The sequence below is a fragment of the Rhagoletis pomonella genome, unplaced genomic scaffold (genome assembly GCF_013731165.1).
Source record: "Rhagoletis pomonella isolate Grant_MI unplaced genomic scaffold, Rhpom_1.0 Rhpom_scaffold_00827, whole genome shotgun sequence".
In the NCBI taxonomy this organism is placed as follows: Eukaryota; Metazoa; Arthropoda; class Insecta; order Diptera; family Tephritidae; genus Rhagoletis; species Rhagoletis pomonella.
The window spans coordinates 32767-58609 of record NW_023459381.1 but is presented as its reverse complement, the minus strand read 5'-3'; the positions used below and the strand labels follow the sequence as shown (position 1 = coordinate 58609).

General features: G+C 39.3%; 1 protein-coding gene across 3 annotated transcripts in view; it reads left to right on the top strand.

Moving 5' to 3' along the window:
- Positions 1-744: 744 nt before the first annotated feature.
- Positions 745-25843, top strand: part of LOC118751594 (ER membrane protein complex subunit 2-A-like) — a 51994-nt gene continuing 26895 nt past the window's right edge. The window contains exons 1-4 of one of the 3 annotated variants that reach the window (XR_004994565.1): positions 745-1462; positions 1639-2117; positions 19193-19288; positions 19342-19688. Coding sequence is in view for 1 of the 3 variants with exons in the window: in XM_036486413.1 (XP_036342306.1) it covers positions 1424-1462; positions 19193-19288; positions 19342-19527 (321 nt within the window). In the remaining 2 variants the exon portion in view is untranslated. Of the gene's footprint in view, positions 1463-1638; positions 2118-2367; positions 2644-19192; positions 19289-19341; positions 19689-25843 lie in introns of those variants that run through there. The other 2 variants (XM_036486413.1, XR_004994564.1) reach the window with 2 other exon arrangements.

Below are 25843 nucleotides of genomic sequence, written 5' to 3'. Positions count from 1 at the left end.
ATAATGCACTAGCATGCTATAAATGGTACTTTTGCAATCTGAACCTGCACAAAATAAATACACTTCCGAATTCACATGTATTTCGTGCATTAGTACGATTAATTTTTGGTGGACAAAAAAAAAAAAACGATTTTCGTTACCATTCGGTTTACCAATGATTTGGACAAATCCCGGAAAACACGAAGCTGAAAATTGTTATGCATGCACCAACAATACATTTGGTTTCAATAAAAAAAGTAAGTAAATTTAAATAAAACCATGAAATTATGTATAGTTTGCCCTCACCTTAATCGCTGAGTGTATGAAATAGGTAAAAGTTTCTGTATGTTTGGAAGGTACCATGCCTAAGTATAACCAACCTTGGAAAGTCTGCAGCAGATGTCCAAATTAAAAAAATAAATGGTGCAGAACTTTTTTAGTTTTTGTCCGCCGAGCAAACAAACTTAACATTTGTATATCGATGGCTGAGTGGAAGATCTACTTATCTCGACAGCCAGTTCGAAAACGCCCTATCTCAGAAAACTTTTCAACAGCGCCCTACCTCAGAATTTTATTGAAAAACATCCTATCTCAGAATTTTGTTGAAGAACGCCCTGTCTAAAAATACATTGAAAATGTGCTGAGATAGGGCGTTTTTAAATCGGCAGCTGAGATAGGTCGATCTTCCACTCAGCCATCGATATATGCATATATATGTACGTACATATACTCATAAATATTTAATTCAATAGATCGGTCTTGTGCCGTCTACAAAGGTGTACCGAGCGCTTATTTACCTGTTCCACATAGTGATGCATTACAAGTTCCAAGTGATCCATTCGAACTCGAAACTGTCTATGATTACAAACAGTCTATGGCAACGCCGTTATCAGTTGATGATGGATCTGATTACATTCCGATAGAAAACAATTTACCGTCTTTCATATCCCAAGAACACCTAAACAGCATGGTGCGTTAATTAAATCTCTCCCATAACAACGCAATGATTCTGGCATCAGAACTGAAAAGCGTGAATGTGTTAGCACCACGAAAGCGAAGTTTGAAAGCAGTCTTGCTCTATCGCGATAGTAGCAAGAAACCCGTTCCCATCTTGTATGCGGTTGGAATAAAGGAATCATATGAAACAATGCAATTAATCTTAGATTGCATCAAGTACGAAGAGCACAGGTGGTGCGTGAACTGTGATTTTAAAGCTCTCTCACTACACATTGGGATAGTAGAGCCAAATGCAATCACTATACCAAATGTGATTGGCCAAAAAGAAAGGAACAATCGATTGGTCAATTCAATATAGTTCACGAGTCCTTGATAGCGGTTAATAAAATCATGCTTCCCGATTTACATATCAAACTTGGTGTTGTTAAGAATTACATCAAACAGTTGGTTAGAGTCAACGAAACTGCATTCCTATATATGAAAAATAATGCGTTTCCAAAACTTTCCGTTGAAACAATCCGTGAAGGTAGTTTTTTGATTGTATATGGGTGAAAATCTCTCAAGTGGTTGTAAGCCGAATAAAGTGATTTGTGCGAAAATATCTTGACCGTCCAATTTTGGGTGGCCCATTTGAGAGACTTTCGCTCATATATTTTATTATATCTCTCTCTTGCTTTAAGAACCCTATAATTTTTATTTCAGGTGTGCTTAATGGGCCGGACATCGGAAGATTAATGAAGGATCAAGGCTTCTTGAAAATTCTTGATGGCACAGCAGCCGTTACATGCAAGGTTTATATATTAAAGGATGCGCATTGCGCAGGTCCGTTACTCCTCTTTTGTAAACTTGGCAATCAGCTGTTCAGCTTGCCGACAAGGGCGACAAAAACAGAAAATAACAAGCAGCGTGAAAAGTGAAGCAATTAAAATACGCTCAGCAAATGAAATAAATTTACATAGAATAAAAATTGCAACGCAGTGTGCGGTGTGGAATTTTGTAAGCCAACGCAGGGACCCATCGGAAAAAAGATATTTTTTCCGTTTCCCAAGGGATCCGAAACAGCGAGAAAAATGGTTGAAGTTTTGCCGGCGATCTAAAGTTTTTAAACCAAAAACGCGGAGAATTCGTCTGGACTATTTTAAAGACGAACACATTAAAGGGAACTAACTTCCCTGAATTGGGTAAGAATTGTCCACTATTTTTGTTATAATAAATACATACATATGTATGTATGCTCAAGCGAAAGCAAAAAGTCGCCCTGTGACAACATGCGCAGAGAGAGGCAATTTTTATTTCGCGGATTGCGTGACCTTCTATGTATAGATCTTGCGTTGCATGGGATGCAGTTCGAGCTTTAATAAAACATGTTCTGTGTAAAAATCGTTCACCAGAATATGCCATTTTTATTGCGAACTTGATGGAATCTTCTGACGCCTTTGATGTGCACATGTCGCTTAAAATCCATATGCTACACAGTCACTTTGACTTTCACGAGCAACAGCTTTCAACAGAAACCGACGAGGTAGGAGAGAGATTTCACCAATCCATTATGTGTGTTGAGGACCGATTCGCTGGAAAACGATTGAGTTCAATGGTGGCGGACTTTTGCTGGTCGATCGCAGGAGGCAAAGGACATAAAAAAAATTATTCGAGCAATAGAAACTAGCAAAATATGCCAAAACGGGGTTGAAGAGATCCCAAATTTAGGTACAAATCTATACTAATTATATAAAGAGAAGTCCCTTTTTTTGTAACAGGTAATCTCGCGAACGGCTGGTCCGATTTTCATGAAATTTTGTATACAAATAGCTTTCGGTAACCACCATGTTTTAGGCTAAAAAAGTTTACTTTTTTCGGGTAGGTGGACCAGGGACCGGTCTATTCGAAAAAATCTTATTATAGTCCGATTTGCTTAAAATTTAGTACGTAAGTAGCTTTTTAGCATATTTGACCCATTTTTTCCGGGAAGTGGTCCAGGGACCGATCTATTCGAAATAATCGAATTTACGGTCCGATTTGCTTAAAATTCGGTGCTCGGGTAGCTTTTTAGCATGTATTAGCATATGTGATCAATTTTTTCCGAGAAGTGGACCAGGGACCGATCTATTCCAAAAAATCGCATTTATGGTCCGATTTGCTTAAAATTCGGTACGTAAGTAGTTTTTTAGCATATATTAGGATATATGGTCAATTTTTTCCAAGAAGTGGACCAGGGACTGATCTATTCGAAAAAATCGTATTTACGGTTCGATTTGCTTAAAATTCGGTACGCAGGTAGCTTTTTAGCATATATTAGCATATATGATCCATTTTGTCCGAGAAGTGGACCAGGGACCGATCTGTTCGAAGAAATCGTATTTATGGTCCGATTTGCTTAAAATTCGTTACGTAGGTAGCTTTTTACCTGGATAAGCTTATAGATTCCTGTTTTCCAATTTTCATGCAATTTCGAATATAAAAAGCTTTAAGTAACGACCATATCAAGGGGCGAATTCGTCACTAGGCAAGATTTTTTTGCGCCAATCAGAAACAACGGATACTGTCAAAATATAATTATAATATATAATATATCTTAACTAATATATATTTAGAACCGTTTGTTAGTTTTCGCAAGGCTCGAGAGCGGCTGAACCGATTTTTTTTAAACTGCCACCTGCCGCACGTGTCCCAAGGATGGTTTTAGGCTGAAAAAAATCTATATGTAAAGGGGGCGAGACACTTCCCATACAAACCGAATTTCTCATGCTACATATCTCTGAAAGTGTGCATGGTAGAGTTTTGGAAATTGGTGTGGAGATATACTAAATCAATCGCATACCCTTGTGACATCTCCCATACAAACCGAATTTTTCATACTGCTTATCTCTGGAAATTTTTTGGTAGAGTTCTAGAGGTTTGTATGAGATGTACGAAATAAATCGCATACTCTTGGAAATTGGAACTATTGGAAAAGGGGGCGTGGCATCTTCCATACAAACCGAATTTTTCATACTGCCTATCTTTGGAAGCGTTCATGGTAGAGTTCTGGAACTTGGTATGGAGATATACGAAATCAATCGCATACTCATGAAGAAAGAGGGCAGCTGTTGGAAAGGGGGGCGTGGCTCCTCCCATATAAATCGAATTTTTATACTGCATATCTCTGAAAGTATTCATGGTCAGTACTGGAACTTCGTATGGAGATATGTATATAGTTGAAATCAAGCTCATACTCATGGAGAAAATTTGGGCTATTTAAAAAGGGGTGTGAGGCCTACAAACCTACCGACCTTTAGCTATCTTTGAATGAATTTTTTTATTCTTCTGTAGGTGTGTTTGTGAGTGAAATCCTCCTAAATGGTTGTACGGATTTTAACGAAACTTTTTGTGTATTTGAGTGGGTCTCTGGATGGTTTAGTTTCACAATTTAATCCGACAGATGGCGCTGTAGTTGAGTTATTACTAAAAATCTTATTTATGATCCGATTTGGCTAATGTTTTAAATATGTATGCAATACTATTGCAAAAACGTGCTGCCAAGTGGTGCTAAACTCGAGCTATTACTAAAAATAGCCAAGTGAGAAAAGGGCCCGTGAAGGTCAGATTAAATGGACCTGTTGCACCATTGAGTATATCGAACGCTCCTGCGTTGCAATTGGCCCAATGGATGTGATTTTCCAATATTATGCATTCAAACTTTTAAGGTATTTCGTCTGAAATAAGTATATGTATATTGCATTTCTGCAGAACAATGATCCGCACCCATTTTGAAATTGCCACCAACTATACTGTAAAGCTTCTAGGACATTCGCTATAGAACCAGGTCATTGTTGCCGCCAGGGAGTGAAGAGAAAAAAATTTATTTCGTTTTGCGAATAACCGTGCTATGAAATGCCGCACAACTGGAGAATTTCAAGAACGGATATAACACTTTCCTTAGGTTATTTAAAGCGGAAAATGACCACCAAACCTTGATCTTAGCACACAAATGAAAATGAAATGAAAATGAATCGTAAACGTGAATTGTTGGTGAAAATGTTGGACCAAAAAGATTCAATAAAATATATAAAAATTTTGGGCGGGACGAAGTTCGCCGGGTCTGCTAGTAGTATATAAACTAATATCATAAAAAAATATTACGAAATAAAATATGAGTTGTAACGCAAAACCACATATCTGAACAATCAGTTGTATGGGAGCTATATGTTATAGTGATTCGATTTCCATGATTTTCAGAAATAGCTATGGTAATATCAAAATACAGTCACGTGCAAAATTTGAGTAAAATAACCTTACATCTGAGGTAATTATTAACAAAAAACCTAAAACATAAGCGGATTTTCTGAAAACGCCATCGTAATCTAGAGGCCAAAATTAAGTTTACGTGTTTGGCCGTTTAGCTGTGATATTTCAAAACCTAAAAATTTACCTACAGTGTAATGGGAATGAAGTTAAACCATCTCGCCGCCTATTTATTTATGATAAATCCAATAAATTAAATTTTTTAATCGATACTAGTGCAATCGTTTCGGTCATTACTTCTTCAAAATTCTGAAAATAAATTTTCTAAACTTTTAAATGGTTTTCCTTCAATTACTTGTGAACCATATTACACTAAACCAGTGCAACACCAAACGGTTCACAGAATTGAAACAAAAGGAGTGCTATCTTTCTCTAAACCACGTCATCTAGATCCAATTAAATTAAAATAGCAAAAACAGAATTTAAATTTTTAGTTAAAACAGGTATATGTAGACCTTCACACTCTCACAGTGCATCTCCTTTACACTTAGTTCCTAAAAAAGAACCAAATGATTGGAGACCTTGTGGAGATTACAGAAGACTTAATTGCGTTACTATTCCAGATCGTTATCCGTTACCTCACATTCATGATTTGACTATTTATTTAAAAAATAAACAAATTTTTTCCAAAATTGATCTTGTGCGTGCGTATCATCAAATACCGATGGCTGAAGAAGATATACATAATATATACTGCACCATTTGGAAGGTTTGAGTTCGTACGGATGCCTTTTGGTCTAGGAAACAGTGCACAAACATTTCAACGTTGTATTAACGAAGTGTTTTCTGGTTTGGAATTTGTATTTGTCTATATTGACGATATGCTTGTTGCAAGTGATAATGAAGCTCAGCATATTGAGCATTTAAAATCTGTTTTTGAAAGACTTGGAAAATATAACTTGAATATTTAACCTAGTAAATGCATTTTCGGAACAAGTAAATTAGATTTTCTCAGCTATGAAATTACAAGTGAGGGAATAAGACCTTCTTTCGAACGAGTTGAGGCAATAACTAATTTTGAAAATCCACTTTCAATAAATAAATTACAAAAGTTTCTAGGTATGGTGAATTATTACCATAGATATGGTAAAATGTTAGCAGCAGAACAAAGTCCTCTGCACGAAATGGTAACATTAGCAACTAAAAATAAACTTAAACAATTAAATTGGATAGAAAATACAACTACAGCTTTTGAAAATGTGAAGAAACTTTTTACACAGAAAACTTTACTTACTCATTTTGATAAAAACGGCAATTTATCACTTGCTGTAGACTCATCGAATGTAGCAATCGGTGCGGTTTTACAACAAATGAATAACAACATTTCAGAACCACTTGCATATTTTTCATGAAAATTATCCCCTACAGAAATTAATTACTCTACATTTGATAGAGAACTTCTAGCGATATACAATTCAATTAAACATTTTAAACATTTTCTAAAAGGTAGAACATGCACTGTTTACACTGATCATAAACCTTTAACACATATTCTAAATTCTAAATCAGACAGATCACCTCGACAAATTCGACACTTAGAGTACATTGCACAATTTACAGACGACATTCAATACATTGCTTGGAAAGAAAACATAGTTGCTGATACCCTTTTACGTATTCCAGATGTTAACACGATTTTAGCCCAAAACATTAATTTTCAAACATTATTTGAGAAACAACAAAAAGATCAAACACTTTATGGCATCTGATCAAAATTTTAACACTAATTTTAAAGAAATTAATATTCCGGTACTTAACCTTAATATTTGGTGTGATATTTCTCAACAACCTTTCAGACCATTTGTTCCGAATTCTATGAAAAAATCATTTTTGATAAAATTCATTCTTTATCACATCCAAGGGCCTTATTCTGTATCACGAACGATAGGTAAAACAAAGGATTCGTCTGCAGACGACAACCTCTCTGATTGCGATTTTAAACTCTATCCGTCATCTTCATCTTGCTTTTCATACATTACGTTGCAATGGTCTCGGTTGCGTTTAAGCCGGCTAAAATGATGCCGCCGGACTAATTTTTGAAGCATTCCTCTGCAGACGAATCGTTCGTGTTGCCTATCGTTCGTGATACAGAATAAGGCTGCAAGTGTCCGTTCAACTAATTGGACTTCTACTTGTATAATTTGTCAAAAATCAAAAATTTATAAACATACTAAGACGCCTGTGCAAAAAATAACATTACATCTGAACGATTTGAACATATTCATATGGATCTTGTTGATCCATTACCTATGTCAAAGGAAAATCGTTACATTTTAACTATCATTGATAGACATACAGGTTGGCCAGAGGCATATCCACTTAGGGACATCGGCGTAGCCAGAATGAAATTTAGGGGGGGACCCGACCCTATTGAGCTGGTACTATTTTATATATATATAAGGAAAATTTAAAAGTTAGGGGGGCTCGAGCACCCCCCCGCCCCTACCTGGATACGCCCATGCTTAGGGATATTTCAGCTAATTCTATAGCAACAACATTTGTTCAAAATTACGTTCCTCTTTTTGGCATTCCACTTTATATAACAGTAGATCAATGATCACAATTTACATCAAAATTGTTCACAGAATTAACTAAATTGTTAGGATCACACAAAATTCATACGTCCCCATATCATCTTCAATCAAATGGAATGATTGAAAGATTTCATAGGCCATTAAAGACTGCTATTACTGCTTCAGATGATTCTACCGACTGGTCTGAAATTCTTCATTGGATATTATTAGGACAACGTACGTCTATTAAAGAAGATTTCAAATGCTCTTCTGCAGAATTAGGTTTTGAACAAACATTAAGATTACCAGGTGAATTAGTTGTTTCGAACAGTTATAATAATGAAGTTGACATCACAAATGAAATTCTTTTTAAGCTAAGAAAATATTTTTCAATTGTTAGATCAAAGGTGGTACATTACCATAAAGAATACTGTTTTGATCCTAAGAATTTGGATACATGTGAGTACGTTTTTGTTAAAGTTATTCACAAATCAAATTTGCAATCACCTTATGAAGGACCTTTACAATTATTTAGAAAAATAGTAAAGTATTCAAAATTCAATATGGAAATATGATCAAAACGGTTTTAATAGATTTACTCAAACCTGCAAATATAATTTCTGATACAACACAAAACTCTAATTCACTAACAATTCCGAATACAAAAAAGAAAATAACATTTAATATTAATTAATTTATCGTTTTACGAGGGGGAGTATATGTAGGGTATTTTACTTGTATGTTTTTATACTTGTTTAAATTCTTGATTTTCAATTTATGGTTCTATAAAATTTGTTTGTTGAAAATAAAATTTTTGATTATTATTAAATAAACTTCCAACATTCAAGGCATATTCAACAAGGTAGAAGTGACAATTCAGCCGAGCTCTCTCATAGCTGACTGTAATATCAAAAAATGTAAACAAAGAAATTAACCCTTTGTTATGCATTTTCCATATATGATAAAACTCAACAGCCCATAGCTATAGTCAAAATAAAGTCGACTCCTAAAGTTAAAAGCAGCTTTTTGACATAATCTTCAATGGGATATCTGTCAAAAAAAGCGGCTTTTAACTTTGGAGTCGACTTTATTTTGACTATAACTGCGGGCTAATATCTTTGAAATGAAAGTTTTTGTAGATATGAAAATTTTTAAAATCTCGTTAGAATTAGCTTCATTTTAGGTATTGCATTTTCGTTTTAATGTAAATGTGGAAATGCATACTTACACAAAATTACATACTAAGTGAAACGCACACATTTATAAACCCAGTTTGGCAATTTTCTTGTTTTTACTAGCCCAATGTTTTTAAGCATTTATTTATTTTATTCCAATACTTAATTCTAAAGTATATTAGACATTTCAAAAAAGGTTTGATTATTCTAAATTTACATCAGAACTTAACTTCAATAACTCTTCTTCTTTTTTTTTGGCGCTGTAACAGCCTAAGCGATTTTGGCGAGTTCAGCAAACCACGCCAGTCGTTTCTCCTCTGTGCCAATTGGAAACGCCAAGTGAAGCCAAGTCCTTCTCCACCTGATTTTTCCATCGCAGTGGGAGCCTCCCTCTTCCTCTGCTACCACCAGCGGGTTCCGAGTTGAATATTTTCAGAGCTGGAGCGTCGGTGTCCATTCGAACGACATGACCAAGCCAGCGGAGCCGCTGTATTTTAATTCGCTGCACTATGTCCATATCGTTGTAAAGCTCGTACAGCTCATCGTTCCATCGTCTGCGGTACTCGCCGTCGCCAACGCGTAAAGGCCCGTAAATCTTCCGCAAAATCTTTCTCTCAAACACTCCAAGAGCCGCCTCATCGGATGTTGTCATTGTCCATGCTTCTGCGCCATATACCAGCATGGGCATGATGAGTGACTTATACAGTGTGGTTTTCGTATGTCGAGAGAGGACTTTACTCCTGAATTGCCTACTCAGTCCAAAGTAGCACTTGTTGGCAAGAGTGATTCTGCGTTGGATTTAATGCTGACATTATTATCGGCGTTAATGCTGGTTCTCAAGTAAACGAAATTCCCCACTTTCTCGAAATTGTACCTGTCAACAGTGACGTGGGTGCCAAGGCGCGAATGTGCTGACTGTTTGTTTGATGACAGGAGATACTTCGTCTTGTCCTCGTTTACTTACTTTTTCAACTTGGAAAAGGCAGAACAGACTTCGCGGTTTTTGTTACCGATGATGTCGATGTCATCGGCATAAGCCAGCAATTGCACGCTCTTGTAGTAAATTGTTCCTGAGCGGTTCAGTTCTGCAGCTCTTATTCTCTTCTCCAACATCAGATTAAAGAAGTCACATGAAAAGGAGTCGCCCGTCTGAAACCCCGTTTTGTGGCGAACGGCTCGGAGAGGTTTTTTTTCCAATTCTGACGGAGCTGGTGGTATTGCTCAACGTCATTTTACACTGCCGTATGAGTTTTGAGGGGATGCCAAATTCAGACATAGCGGCGTATAGGCAACTCCTTTTAGTGCTGTCAAAAGCGGCTTTAAAGTCGGCAAATAGGTGGTGAGTGTCGATCCTTTTCTCGCGGGTCTTTTCCAAGATTTGGCGTATTGTGAATACCTGGTCTATGGTGGATTTGCCAGGTCTAAAGCCACACTGATAAGGCCCAATCAGTTCATTGACGGTGGGCTTCAGTCTTTCACACAATACGCTCGATAAGACCTTGTAACCTATGCTTAGAAAGCTGATCCCGCGGTAGTTTGCGTGAATGGCGGGGTCACCTTTCTTGTGGATTGGGCAGAGCACACTTAAATTCCAGTCGTCGGGCATGCGTTCATCTGACCATATTCTGCACAAGAGTTGATGCATGCACCTTATCAACTCCTCGCCGCCGTACTTGAATAGCTCAGCTGGCAGGCTGTCAGCTCCAGCGGCTTTGTTGTTTTTCAGCCGCGTTATTGCTATACGTACCTCGTCATAGTCAGGCGGTGGAACGTCGACTCCGTCATCATCGACTGCGGGCTCGGGTTCTTCTCCACAACTTTCCGTGCTGCTACCATTTAGTAGGGTGGAAATGTGTTAACTCCATAATTTAAATACGCTCTGGACATCAGTTGCTAGGTCGCCATTAGTGTTCTTACAGGAGTAGGTCCCGGTCTTTAAACCTTCCGTAAGTCGCCTAACTCTCTGGTAAAATTATCGGGCATTCCTCCTGTCGGCCAGCATTTCAAGCTCTTCGCACTCACGTATTTCGGCCTCTCTCTTCTTATTGCGACAAATACGTCTCGCTTCCCTCTTCAGATCCCTATAGCGCTCTCACATAGCGCGCGTTGCGCCCGATCGCAGCATGGCCCTGTAGGCGGCATCTTTTTTCTCTGTAGCTTCCTGACACTCATTGTACCAGTTGTTCTTTCGGGCTCGCTGAAATCCGACTACTTCTTCGGCGGCGGTACTTAATGAGCGGGAAATTTGGTTCCACTGCTCGCATATGTCGGTTTGTTGAAGAGTGCTCTCTGAGAGCAGGTGTGAGAGGCGAGTAGCGAAAGCGCTGGCTTTCTGTTGTGATTGCAGCTTTTCGACGTTAAGCTTTCCTTGCATATTTGGGCGCACCTTTTTTGCTGCATAGAGGCGGGTGCGTATGTGGGCTGCAACAAGATAGTGGTCCGAGTCGATGTTTGGGCCTCGGAGTGTGCGTACGTCCTAAACACTGGAAGCATGCCTTCCGTCTATCACAACATGATCGATTTGGTTTCTCGTTTTTCGATCCGGAGACAGCCACGTAGCTTGATGGAACTTTTTATGCTTGAACCTAGTACTGCATACTACCATTTTTCGGGCCCCGGCGAAGTCGATCAGCCTCAATCCGTTGTCGGACGTTTCGTCGTGAAGGCTGAATTTTCCGACGGTGGTTCCAAAGATCCCTTCCTTGCCCACCCTGGCATTGAAGTCGCCAAGCACGATTTTGATATTATGACGGGGGCAGCGCTCGTACGTGCGCTCCAAGCGCTCATAGAAGAGATCCTTGGATACCTCATCCTTCTCTTCCGTCGGGGCATGGGCGCAGATGAGCGAGATGTTGAAGAATCTCGCATTGATGCGGATTGTGGCTAGACGCTCGTCCACCGAGGTGAACGACAGTACTCGGCGACGGAGTCTCTCTGCCACCACAAATACAACTCCGAATTTGCGCTCCTTTACATGGCAGCTGTAGTAGACGTTGCAAGGCCTCAGACATTGTTTACCTTGCCCCGTCCAACGCATTTCTTGCATGGCGGTGATATCAGCTTTTGTCCTTACGAGGACATCAACCAGCCGGGCAGAGGCACCTTCCCCATTAAGGGTCCGGACATTCTAGGTGCATGCCCTCAAATCGTAGTCTTTGCCTTGCTTCATCACTAGAAGTGGTTTTTACATGGCGGGTGCCAAGCCCAGCGCACAACCCATTGCTGGGACGGGGGTGGTTTCGCAACCAAATACACGTTTATAAAGCGAGCCGCTTGCTCCAAGCAGACACCCGCTTGCAGCCGCACCTACTGGTGAACAGACGCTGCAGACTTCAGTGAGCCCTTAAACCGGATAAGCCGGAGTGGCCCCACCGAAGCTCCCTCTCTTTCTGCCGTGACCCAAGGCTCCACTCGGATTGGTTACCGCATCTCGCACATGGGTTGCTCACGTTGCCCAGAGTTCGCGAAAGGGGACGCAAGAGTCGGGATTGAGTATAGCCATGCAACTGTAACTGCATACCCAGCGCAACGACTATACTCCATTGCACTCCAACTTCAATAACTCGGCTATTGAATTTTTGCAATTCGAAATTTCTTTTCCATTAAATTTATTAAAAGTTAATTTCAGTTTCTCAGTTTCTGTCAACAAGGAATTCCGGTTTAGGTTTTATTAGACCACCATTTGAAATTTGGTCTGTCCATGTATATGAGTGGAAGATTTTCTCTTCATATTCGGTATAATAATTCCTGCACCTGGGAACAAAGCGTCCGCTTAGAAATACCCGGCTACGATGGGCAACAAATAAAGTCAATGGCACTAAAATCGCGCACACGTGAAGAGTCTCCTAATGAAGCATTGATACTTCGGAGTTTTAAAATAACGCACAAGTTTGTTGTCCTGGCTCTTGTCAAACACAACATACCCCCCGTAATTCCTTTTCATTTTATTATGTATTTAAAATCAGTCGCAAAATTTATATTAAAACAAGTAAGAAAGTCTAAGTTCGGGTGGAGCCGAACATTAAATACCCGGCGCACGTATTAAATATATGTTTTTCACCTTACCGAAAGCTACCGATACATGGTAAGCCTCGGCGTATCAATATTGAGTAAATTAGAGTCCTTAGATTTGGAAATTCTGAAGTTTCAAGCAGTTCTGAAATTTACCGTTGTATGAAAAGTGGCCTCAATTTTAGTCCGATTTCAATCATTTTCAACGTTTTGCTTTTATGTGGCAAGCACAATAACCACACCGAGTTTGGTACAAACTGGTAGAACGGTTACCGAGATACATATATGTGATCATAAGTGGGCGGTGCCACGCCCATTTTCCAAAATTTTATCACAAGCGTATTTCTTGGTTAAGAATTCTTGCAAGCATCAATTTTGAATAAATTAGCTTTAATATTTACTGATTTATCGAAGATTTTGTATTTCTCTAAATTGCCGTTTTATGGGATGTGGGCGTGGTTATTGTCCGATTTTAAAAATTTTCGGCCGTTTAGTATGCTGTACCAAGGCCAACAACTGTGCCATGTTTGGAAGAAATCGGTGCAGCGGTTACCAAGATATACACATGTAACCATAGGTGGGCGTGGCTACGCCTATTTTCCGAAAATTTATAATATTATTTTTCGTCCAAAACTTATTGTAAATATCAATTTTGAGTGAATAATCTCCAGTAGTTACGTAAATATCGCAGTTTTCGTATTTCTGAAAATTACCGTTATATGGGAAGTGGGCGTGGTTACAGTCCGATTTCGCCCATTTTCAACACCAACCTAACTTGGATAAATGGAAACCTACGTACAAAATTTCGTTGAGATATCTCAATTTTTGCTCGAGTTATCGTGTACGCGGACGGAAGGACAGACGGACGGACAGACAGACATGGCTTAATCGATTTCTCTTTTTATTCTGATCATTTATGTGTACATTTGTCTATATCTATCTCGATTCGTTTTGGCTGTTACAAACAACCGTTATGTGAACAAAATTAATATACCCTTGTGCACAAGTGCGCTCGGGTATAAAAATTAAAATGTTGAATAGTATAAGGGTTAAGAGTTGACATTTGATATATGATATATCGTGGACGAAAATTTTTAACAACAACTTCTGTAATAAACATTTCTGCATTTGCATATGAAAAAAATGCGTGCATTTCGATATAGTTTTTTCGGAATGAATTTTTATTTGCCAGCGTGGCGGGCACGACTCTCGTGGGTGGAAACTGGTGTTGACTTCTTGCGCAAGAGAGAAATGCACGTTTCAATCGGTCCACTTTTATTTCTCATGTTCGAATTTCGCATGCCCGCATCTGAAGAGGGAAGCGAGACGTATTTGCCGCAATAAAAAGAGAGGCCGAAATACGTGAGTGCGAAGAGCTTGAAATGCTGGCCGACAGGAAGAATGCTCGAAAATTTTACCAGAGAGTTAGGCGACTTACGGAAGGTTTCAAGACCAGGGCGTACTCCTGTAAGAACCACAAAGGCGACTCAGTTACCGATGTTCAGAACGTAATTATATTATGGACGGGACACTTTTCCACGATACTGAATGGTATCAGCACCGACAGTTCATGTGACTTCTTTAATTTGATGTCGGAGAAGATAATAAGAGCTACAGAACTGAACCGCTCAGGAACAATTTACTATAAGAGCGTGCAATTGCTGGCTTATGCCGAAGTCTGTTCTGCCTTTTCCAATTTGGATAAGGAAGCAAGCGAATGGGTCTGGTGGTAAACGAGGACAAGACGAAGTATCTCCTGTCATCAAACAAACAGCACATTCGCGGCTTGGCACCCATGTTATAATTTCGAGAAAGTAGAGAATTTCGTTTACTTGGGAACCAGCATTAACACCGATAATAATGTCAGCATGGAAATCCAACGCAGAATCACTCTTGGCAACAAGTGCCTCTTTGAGCTGAGTAGGCAATTCAGGAGTAAAGTCCTCTCTAGAAGTACGAAAACCACACTCTATAAGTCACTCGTCATGCCCGTGCTGGTATATGGCGCAGAAGCATGGACAATGACAACATCCGATGAGGCGGCTCTTGGAGTATTCGAGAGAAAGATTTTGTGGAAGATCTACGGGCCTTTACGCGTTGGTGACAGCGAGTACCGCACACGATGGAACGATGAGCTGTATGAGCTTTACAAAGACATGGATATAGGTCAGCGAATTAAAATACAGCAGCTCCGCTGGCTTGGTCATGTCGTTCGAATGGACACCGACGCTCCCGCTCTGAAAGTATTCAACTCGGAACCCGCTGTTGGTAGCAGATGAAGAGGAAGGGTCCCACTGTAATGGAAAGACCAGGTGGAAAAGGACTTGGCTTCACTTGGCATTTCCAATTGGCACCAGTTGGCACAGAAAACAAAAGACTGGCGTGATTTGTTACAGCACCAAATAAGAAGAAGAAGAAATTCGGGACCCATTTGATTAAGCCTTACCCCAATATTAGTAGAAAGTATTTTGCTCAGTCGGAGGGCAATATTTTGAAAAATGAACACGTGAAGCTGTGAAAGGGCTGAAGAAAAGAGGCCAACATTATTTCGAGAAAAGAAAATGTCATTAATTTATATCGAATAAGCCGGTCGCTTTTTAAGTTTTTAACAATTTCACTATCTAATTGTATTTTGATGTCCATATTATCGAGACTCCTGTTTTTAATGTCCAACTCATTCTCTCACATGCCTGTCTGAGAGCAATCATAAGAAACAATAACGTATGTTGGCACCATGATACAATTATACACAGGTATTGTCTTCCCAGAGAGTTGTGCTTCACATCGATGTTCGTGCTCTTTTATTCTCTCCATTATTTTCCATGTGTTGCTAATAAAACTTCGCACTTAAATTTAAGCCATTCTTTGGAAAAAATAAAGTGACCCAAATATAAAATGAGACGCGAGATTTTAGCAAGTTTTGCCTATTTTTATTTAGTTTATTTAATGTTTATTATTATTTTTATTAAAAATTAGCTGATTACTTAACAAACACCATATAAGGGTGTGTTCAGTAATGCAGTATAATGCGCATACTGCTTTTGCACGACCAGCAGAACGTTCAGAAATGCTAATATGGCAGCACTGCAAATGTCGAGCGTTCTAAAACGCTTGTTGGTTTTTGTTAATAATTCTATTATTAGAATGTGTAGCTTTTAGTTATGCTCGTACTTAAGTTATTTGTTTTTGTTATTTTATGGCCTTATAACAATTATATTCAACTATTTTTATTGAGCTTGAGGCCGTTTTTAATGAAAAACTTATTGTGGAAAAGCAACAATAATTTGAAAAAATGGTGGAAGTGATAGCTATTTCGGAAATCACCACATTTCCTCATCAGACTTCTTTCAGTAGGATTCGAACCGACGATCCCACTGGCCCAGTTTTTCGTAAATCAGTCTTTGATAAAAGTAAAAAAGCAGCATCAAAAATCTCATTATTACGATTCCGTTGAAAAGATTTTTAAATATTATGCAGATTTTTTAAGCCTAATCTCTTTTGTCATCTGAGGAGACCTTTTTCAAAGAGTTCTTTAAGAAACTATTTTTATTCATAAAAAACTCCATTTTTGGAGGTATTTTCAAATCGGTCCAGCCCGATTAAATCTTAATATTTTTCCGATATATTTTGGTGGACGTCATGAAATATAACAAATTTTGCAATCCCGGCGGAAAAAGCGCAACTTTTTTTTGGTGATGCAGTCTAATTTCAATTTTAATAAAATACGGTAAATAGCGCAATCGGCTAACTTTTTTTTTGCAAAACGGCTAACAAATCGGCTGCTGGCTAAATCGAATTTTCTCCGGCTGTTTGCTATCGCAACCGGCTAAACCTTGCCGGAAAACGGCTAAACTGGCAGCACTAATTATGACAGCTTATTCTCGCCGCTCTCAGTTGTTAACTCTACGATGACGTCACGCCAAAATTACTCTCATTACTCAATTCTGCTGCAATCGGCGCATTCTTGTTGTTGTTGTTGTTGTTGTAGCGGCTACAACAACCCCGCCCAGGACGGTTGGTATCTCAGTCGTTGTCGTCAAGTTCCACTAACGGCAACCCTAGGAAGCGTGCAGCTTCTGTGGGGTTTGTCCACAGGGACAAGGCCGTTAGGGTTGTCGGGTTTTCCGGGCATGCGAAGAGATGTCTCGAGTCATGTGGGGTCTCTCCGCATGCCGGACACTCATTCGGCACATTCTCATTCAATCTTGTATTCTATCATTCTTGTATCTGTGTCGATATCCAGGTCTACAGACGGAGCGACTCAAGTACTTGGGTTCACGCTTTTTCAACAGTCTGGGCGAAGTAGCAGAGGTGGAACTCTTGGGTCTCCTCGGCCTCATCAGGGATAGTAATTGGTTCAGTAATGACTTAAAGGTACTCTTTCGATATAGGTATGTGTCTCCTTCTGACACTCACTAAAAGAGGGCACTCACAATGGACAATTCTGTCTCCGAGTGAAAGTATAGATTATTCTACTCACGCCCTCCTAACCTATCCTAACCTGAACATTTGAAGACACATTTATAAAGCGACTGTAGCTGAGTTTGCAGAGATGCTTGCTGTTATATGCTAGCTTTCAGAAAATGCGGGTACAAATTCCGCCAGAGGCAACGTGTTGAAACGAAAATAAAAATTTTTGTTTTGTATCTCCAAATTATGAAAAAGCATCTGTGAAGTGCAGAACATAAGTGTATTCAAACGGAAAAATTGACAACCAAAAGTTTGGTTAAAGTAAACAAAAGTGTGGTTAACATTACCAAATAAATGTTAAAAATATCCACCAAGGCATTGTTAATATTAACCTAAAATCAAGTTGGTTCCTTTTCAAGTTTGAATTTGGTAATATTAACCACTTTTTGGTTGATTTTTTTCTCAGTGTATTTATCGTGAAGTATATAGAGATCTAGGTAGGTTGTGTAAAGCAAGAAAAATAAATAAAATCACGTTATACGTCCTAAAAAATTAGTTTCAATATGCTACATTTGCTAAATTTTAGGATTTTCTGATATTTTTTTGAGATACTTTAAAAAAAAAAAAAAATATTATTTGTATTTATTTTTGGTTGTGAAGCTAAGAAGAGCGATATGGATAGTTAATCACATTAATATAAGTTCAACTGAATCTCTTTTTCGAATTGTGTTATCATTCTTACAAACAAACATTTAGATTTTTAATAAAAATATTTATTTTGAAAGTTCAAAAAAATTCGAATCAAATCGAATTGGGCTCTTTCACACTATAATCGAACACATAATTCTCATGATTTCACACTGGATGAAAACTAGCAGAACAACAGCAGAATAAAATGTGTATACCCTGTGGATCTCGGAATAGGCTTAGAGTACACCACAAAATAGACTGCAAGTGATTGTAACTAGTCCAAAGTTTGGTCCAACAACATGTAAAATTCTATTTACATTTAACACTGAATGTCCTAGGCTCGGACCAATTGTCCGCTTTTGCATTACATTGTAACCAATTTTGGGAAAAAACAAAAATAAAACTTGCGCCAGCCTCGATTCGAACCGGGGTTCTCAGATTTTCTAAGCGGATACTCTCTCCGCTTGCCAAAGTCGCACATGAGAATTTGCTGACTAAGTGCCTACATATCAGCAAGTCGTTAATTGTACCCGTTTTCCGCAATTGCATGACATTGTAACCAGTTTTAGATCAAAACTCATACCTTACGCATTACATTTGGACCACTTTCAGTACAATTCTCCTGTTTTACATTACATTGCTTTAAATTTTTGGACTATCTTTGGTCTAGTTACAAAGCTACTATACCTACGACTATATTTTTCGAGCAATTGGACCCATCTTTCCTTCAGGGGGCATTTTCGTAGTTGCGCATGTGTTGGTGCGCTGCAGCAGAACTGCCACTTTAATGCGGGGTAGAAGCTGGAACAACATTTTGAGAAACTTTACCTCACCGCACTGCCTCTCTTGCCTACAAACTGAGTTGTTCTCGTGGCAGAACTGTTCCAGTGTGAAACCGACCATGAAACATGCCGGGGCTACCGCGATTATAAAATTTTTTTTCTTTTCTTTTGTTGTTGATGTTAGTCGGAAACTGGGCTCGATTCCACGCCCTGCGGAATGGTATTGCGCACTTTTAACCACTACATTACTGCGAGTTGATATAACCGTGGTAAAACAAAAATCGTTTTGTATTCTGCTAGATAATATCAGGACAACCTTATTATTTCGACGTGTACTGAATATGTGTATACATAAGGGAATATACATATATGATAATTCTATTTTTGATTTTAGGGTGGAATCGAGAATGTGGAAATCGCTCGCACCTATTATTCGCAAGCTCTCAAATTAAATCCAAATAACTTGCGGGCACTATATGGGCTATATCTTGTAAGTAGATGATTTTTATCGTCATGAATTCATATTATAATATATTTTTTCAGTGTTGCAGTTACATAGCCAATTCCCGCGCCGTGGTATCAAAACGTAGGGAAGCCCAAAAAATGGCGCAATGGGCATTGGAGAATGCCACAATGCGAACCACAAAATCATCGAAAATTTCTAGCAACGATAAACTAATCTCGGTTTTAGAAAGCGCCCTGGGAGGCTTAGATATTAAGTCAAATTGACATAGTTCTGAAACATTGTTAGTAAATTTGTAATTTTGCGCGACTAGATGATAATATAAAACATCCATTAACTAAATTTTTACCGTTTGCATTATATGGACATCTTATTTATAAGTTTTATGGAAAAGTGCCTTGTTCCTGAACAAATAAATACAACAAAGGTAAGTGCCACCCATAATATGATAAAAAAAGGTATGAACTAACCATAACACCGTCCGACAAATTAAACATTGTTGTACTCCATTCTATGGAGAAAAACAACCCTTAATAACCCCTAGGCTGAATCGGCCAAAAGAAATTTGCCTTTTGATTTTTTAAACTTTATTAAACTTCGCATCCAAAAAGTGTTGGGGTTGCTGATTACTGGGGGCCCGGAATCGCATGCACTATAAAATCAAAAATATGCGCATATAATACGCACTAAAAATTAAAAAATATGCGCTATAAACAATGCGATTAAAAATATTTTCCTGATATTTTTTTGCCAGTAAAAATAAATAAATAATACATTTTAACAAGAAAATAACGAAAACGGGGAGAGGCAGCTGCATTCTGCAGGAATGGCTTGCAGAGTGTATTTAGCCTTATTCTTGCGGGCTGGACACTCGCACCGGAAGTGTTCGAATGTCTCGCCAGGGTCGTCGCAACCATGACGAAACCTTTTGAAGGTCAATCCAAACCTTTCGGAATGTACCCCAACGGGCCAGTGCCCTGTGCATACTGCAGCGCCCATGTCCACCGCGCGGGACATATCCAGTGCGGAGCCGCACCGTGCTAGTTCGTCCGCTGCCTCGTTTCCGTAAATGTTATTATGCCCCAGGACTCATATTAGGGTAATTTCGCATTGATCAGAGATATAGGTCAGATCTCTCCTACAGGGTTCCACTAATTGAGATCTAACAGGTAAATTTAAATGGTTGTAAATAAAAAAAAGCAAAAATATGCGAAAACCTTATACATTTATTGCAAAATATACTAAAATATGCGTTGGAATATGCAAAAGCGTTTTTTTTTTGCAAAATATGTAAATATGCAAATATATGCACTAACGATTGAATGCCATTTTAAAGGAAACTTCATGATTCGTAAAGATAACAAAACCATTTCCATTTGAAGGTGCCCAATAAAAACAGGCATTTGCATGAGATTCCGAGCTTTACTGAGCTTTAAAAAATTCAAAATGATGGATGGATTAAAAAGAATTTTCAGCTTTTTATGAAATTTGATATCCAAAGGTTCTTTCGCTGTCGCTGATTACAAAACTGAAATAAATTTTTAAAAATTCAAAAGGTGGATAGATATTTTTTAAAATTTAATATGAGAAGGTTCTTTGATTCGCTCATTACAAACCTGAAATCAGTTTTTAAATACTCAAAATGAGAGATACAATATGGTGGATGGATTCCTAAAAAAATTTTAAATATTTATGAATGTTGATATCCAAGAGTTTTTAGTGCCTACTTATTCCGACCACTAAGAATCTAGCGGGACGAAATACTAAAAATCAAAGCCTTAAAATCGGTACTTGGATAGAATTTAATTTCTTAGCAATAGTTTTGTTCGTCGAGCAAAAAAATTTTACGAATTATCATGATTTTTGCCCAAATCGCGTTTGTGCAGACCAAAAAATTATCCATCACTCAAAAACTGTGCGCAAAGTGACAGTTCTCCTGGAGAGAAGTTGCAAATTCATGCTGGAAAAATTTTAGCCTGCAAAAGTTTACAATCACGAAAAACATATAAAACAACGTTTTTGTCGACGATAATCTATATATATAAAAATGTCTTTCCTATGACGGCGATGCCTGACCGAACGGTTGAACCGATTTTAATTCTGTAAAAAGCACATTTTTGGGCCTTCTGTATGGAAGGTTCTTTGATTAAAAAAATTTTTTAATTTTTTGTTGTTGCCGAAAAATGAAGAAAGCTGAGACGTCACGATTACACAATTTCATAGTGTTTTCCGTATATTGAATGTCACTAAACTACGAAACGGCTGGACCGATTTCGTTCATATTTGGAACATATTTCAGCATCTTGAAGAGAAATATTTTGACTAAAAATTTAATCGCTTGGTGGCGCTGGGGTCGGGATATTCATAAAAATTGTATTTACTTGCTGATTTGGCTCATATTTAGAAAACAATTTAGCCAATTTAAAAGAAATATTTGGACTTGAAACTTACACGATAGGTGGCCCTGTGGCCGAGACATCCCCAAAAATTATGTTACGCTAAGAGAAGGATATATCTACTATATATTTGTGGAAGTATGTATGTATGAATGTATGTGCCAGGTTGCAGCCTAAACGGACGGACAGAATCGAACAAAATTTTGACAGAGTATTGCCATGACACCTGGGCCTATAATAAGGTAAAAAATTGGGATTCGACAAGGGGGCGTGGCACCTCCCATAGGCGGGAAATTTTTAATCAGCCATAACTTCGAAACTGTAAGTCACATGAACTTGAAATTTGGTATGCAGTCATATATCATGATTTAATAATACAAGGTTCGATAAACTGACAGTTGTCTCTCTCGCACCGCTCCCTTAGCAGCGGCACCGTGTTGCTTCTTTGCAAATTCACTTGGGAAAAGTGTAGCTTTGGTGTGAATTAGAAGAATAAGCTTTTGTGCAATATGTTTATTTGTATATGCATATGAAGCACATTTAACTGATTAAAACATAAATTGTTTTTAAATTGGATGTTTACTTAAATCTCATAGTAGTTTTATTTTAATTCTGAGACCATATTTCGTTTAAAATGCCAGATTTCCTGCAAATACGTTGGAATTTACAAAAGGAATTTCACTACTAATTGCCGACTTTGCGTAGTTTTCTACTACCATTTTCGCACCAAGGGATTTCATTCTTCTCCTTCCTCCGTCCTTCGTAAATGCAACCTTTTGTAGGGGAGTGTCAAACCGTGGCTGTCAATAATTATCTAACCTTGTATTATTGAATCATGCTATGTATGGATGTGTGTGTTGTCACCGCTCTCAGAGCGGCGCTCTGCATGCCTGGGGTGCGTATGTACACTCATATATATACTCAGATGTGAACAGTCAAATACGTACGTAATAAATTTTGTATGAAAATATTATTTTTAAATGCGAACATTTTTAAACGATAATCAAATATAAAGTATTCATTTTTACTATGCATTATTTCCCTCGGTGTGGTGGTATTAACGCATAACATGTTTATATATGTAGGATGTATATACATTTTAAATTCAAAAAAGGTGAAATTCATTCAAATACAATTCAATTCAATACAATTCATAGGTACAATTCGAAAACGTAATTCAAATACTGATGTGACTCGCTGGGCTATACTCGCGTAGCCATCCAGCCCCGCACAGATGCGCCAAGCGGCTAGTATATCCTTCTGAAGTGTGTTCTGAAGTGAAGGGCGGAGAAAACGAGGGCCATTGATGGCGCGGTGATTGCGCTGAAATTTCATAAATGTGTTCTTTGTTCGATGGACTCCCTTTGGAGGTTGTGCTGAGTGCATGGTTCGGCGACTAGATGCGTTGGCCTCGCTGCGGTACAGAAGCGTATGGTGGAACTGTCCACACGTTCGGCAGTTCCCATTGTAGGAACTGTCCACGGTCCGGTGTGAGAGTGCAATATCGGTGCGCGCGCGCGATTGTAACCCTCTGCTGGGGCTGTAGGGCCCGGAAAACGCTGCATACTCGGAGAGCGTGGCGGCGCGTACATAGACGGTACTGCTGGAAGTTAGTTACGGGCGTGTCGTCCGGGGGAAGTTGTTCCACGGCGGTCTCTGTGGCGCGTACAGGTTCACTTACGGGCGCGAGCGCCCTTGCCGTCAACGATGTGCGTGGTGCGGGCTGAGGGATATCAATCTCCATCTTCAAATAGGGGTTTTTCGAGTAGGTTAATAGTGGGATGTTAAACAGTGGTTAATCAAACAGAGGGATAAGCATATACGTGTATTGCCTGTCAAGTAACTGTAATAAACAAATGTAGGCAAGCAGTGCGGGTGTAGTACGGTCGGTGAAAAGTTGTTTAGTTATCTGCGGTGGGGGTTAGAGGGACATTTTCGGATGGCAAAGGGCATAGCTTTACAATCGTCCGAGTGAGTATGCCGGTTTTGGTGCGTACGTCAACTACGCTAATATGTCTATCTGGACCGGCATGGGTCGTTTCGATGCGTCCAAGACGCCACTCGGTGGGCGGCAACATGTCATTTATAATGAGGACGCATTCTACAGCTTTCGGTGAAACTTTAGTGTCTTTACCCCTTTAACGTTTCGGAAGGTCTTTGAGATAATCTTCCTTCCAACGGCGGCTGAATTGATGGTGCATAACTTTAACTTTTTCCCACCTATTGAGGAGAGACAAATTGCTATGATCTACTTCCGGAAGAGACAGGAGGGCAGTTCCCCTTCCCCTTAGGAAATGGCCAGGGGTGAGGGCCGTGAACTCTGTTGGATCTTAGGAGAGAGCGGAGATGGGACGGGAATTTAATACCGCTTCTATCGTAACTAAACGAGTGGTGAATCCTTCAAACGTGAATTGATTGTGTGCTCCAGCCGTTCATTTGAGATGTAACGTGAGGCTTTTGACGGCGGATTCCCATAATCCGCCCATGTGAGGGCTGCCAGGGGGGATAAATCTCCAATCAATGCCTTGGGGAGAGTATTGCTTGACGATGTCTTGAGAGACTTCTTGCAGGAAACTACAGAATTCCTTCTCTGTTACTCTTTTGACTCCAATGAAAGTAGTGCCATTGTCGCTCATCATTCTTGCTGGATAGCATCGACGCCCAACAAAACGGGCAAACGCGGCGAGAAATGCGTTTGTTGTTAAATCAGAGCACAGCTCAAGGTGAACCGCCTTTGTCGTGAAACACACAAATACGGCCACGTAGCCTTTCACAATGGTGGAGCACCTTAGCATGGAGGCTTTTACTTGAAAAGGCCCAGCAAAATCTACACCGGTGGGGGTGAAAGGCGGAGCGTAAGTGCAACGCTCTGGTAGCAACGCCACCATAATTTGAGAGCTCGTTTGATGCTTGTGGGCGGTGCAAGCTTTACATTGAAAAAATGCTCTTTTTTATAAGAGGCTTAAGTCGGGGATTGTTGAATTCCTGTCTTATCATTTGTTGCATGAGCCGAATTTCTGCGTATAAGAGAAGCTCGTGGAGAAAACGAAGGTAGAGAGCAGCAAATCGAGATTTTTCGGGTATAATGAGGGGATGACGCTCATTATAGCTAAGAGTGGAGTGGGCCAGACGCCCATTGACCCGGAGCAACCCACATTTGTCTAGGGCCTTCCTTAGCGATTGGTACTACTGCGATAAGCATGAAATTTCGCGGGAGAAGTAACGGTTCTGTGTTAAGGCAATGAGACGACGTTTGGTGGAGCGGAGATCATTGTGCGGATCGGAGGGGTTTGACTTGCTCATCCCAGTCAGTTCCATCGAGCCATAGCTCTTGTAAGAGGACTTTGGCTTGAAACATTATTGGCGAGAGCCATCCTGCGGGATCGAAAAGTTTTGCGACCGAAGAGAGAATTTGTTGCTTGGTATTCGCTGACGAGGCTGAGATGGGTTCAATGGTGTAATGGTGATGGAATTCCATTGAATCCCGAGGGTTTTGGTGGTACTTGCTTCTTCGAATTCGAGAAAATTGCTATCAAGCAAGTCCTCCTTATTTATGTCTTTGAGCAAATCAGGATCCTTCGCCGTGATCTTCTTTAAGGGGAAGCCAGCGGAGTTTAGAGCTTGAATGACTTGGGAGAGAGATTTAGTTGCTGAGATGAGGTCATGACCTCCCGAAAGTATGTCGTCCACATATGTTTCGGTTTTTAGTATTGGCACCGCCAAGGGATGTGTTATTTTTACATCATCGAAGAGTTGGTTAAGAGTCCGTATTGCGAGAAATGGCGCACAATTTACACCGAATGTCACGGTTTTTAACCTGTAGTCTCGAATGGGACTGCTTGGAGATGATCTAAGTATAATTCTCTAATCTCCATTGAACTTAAACTGTTACGTGCGCCATTTGAGGATTAATAGCATCAGATCGGTTGAAGTGTTGGTTCGGTATAGAGAACATCATTAAGAGAGTCCGGAACCTGATCTTCGTGATGCATTAAATACGACACGTACCTTGGTGGTTCTTTTTTCGGGTTTGACAACCGCGTGGTGGGGGAGATAGAACGAATAATATTTGCATTCTGAGGATTTTTCATAGGAAGTTGTTTCTTCCATATGATTTAGGGTGAGATATTCTCCTAAGACATTATCATACAAGGGTTTTAGGTCGCCTTTTTTTTGAAGACTTCTC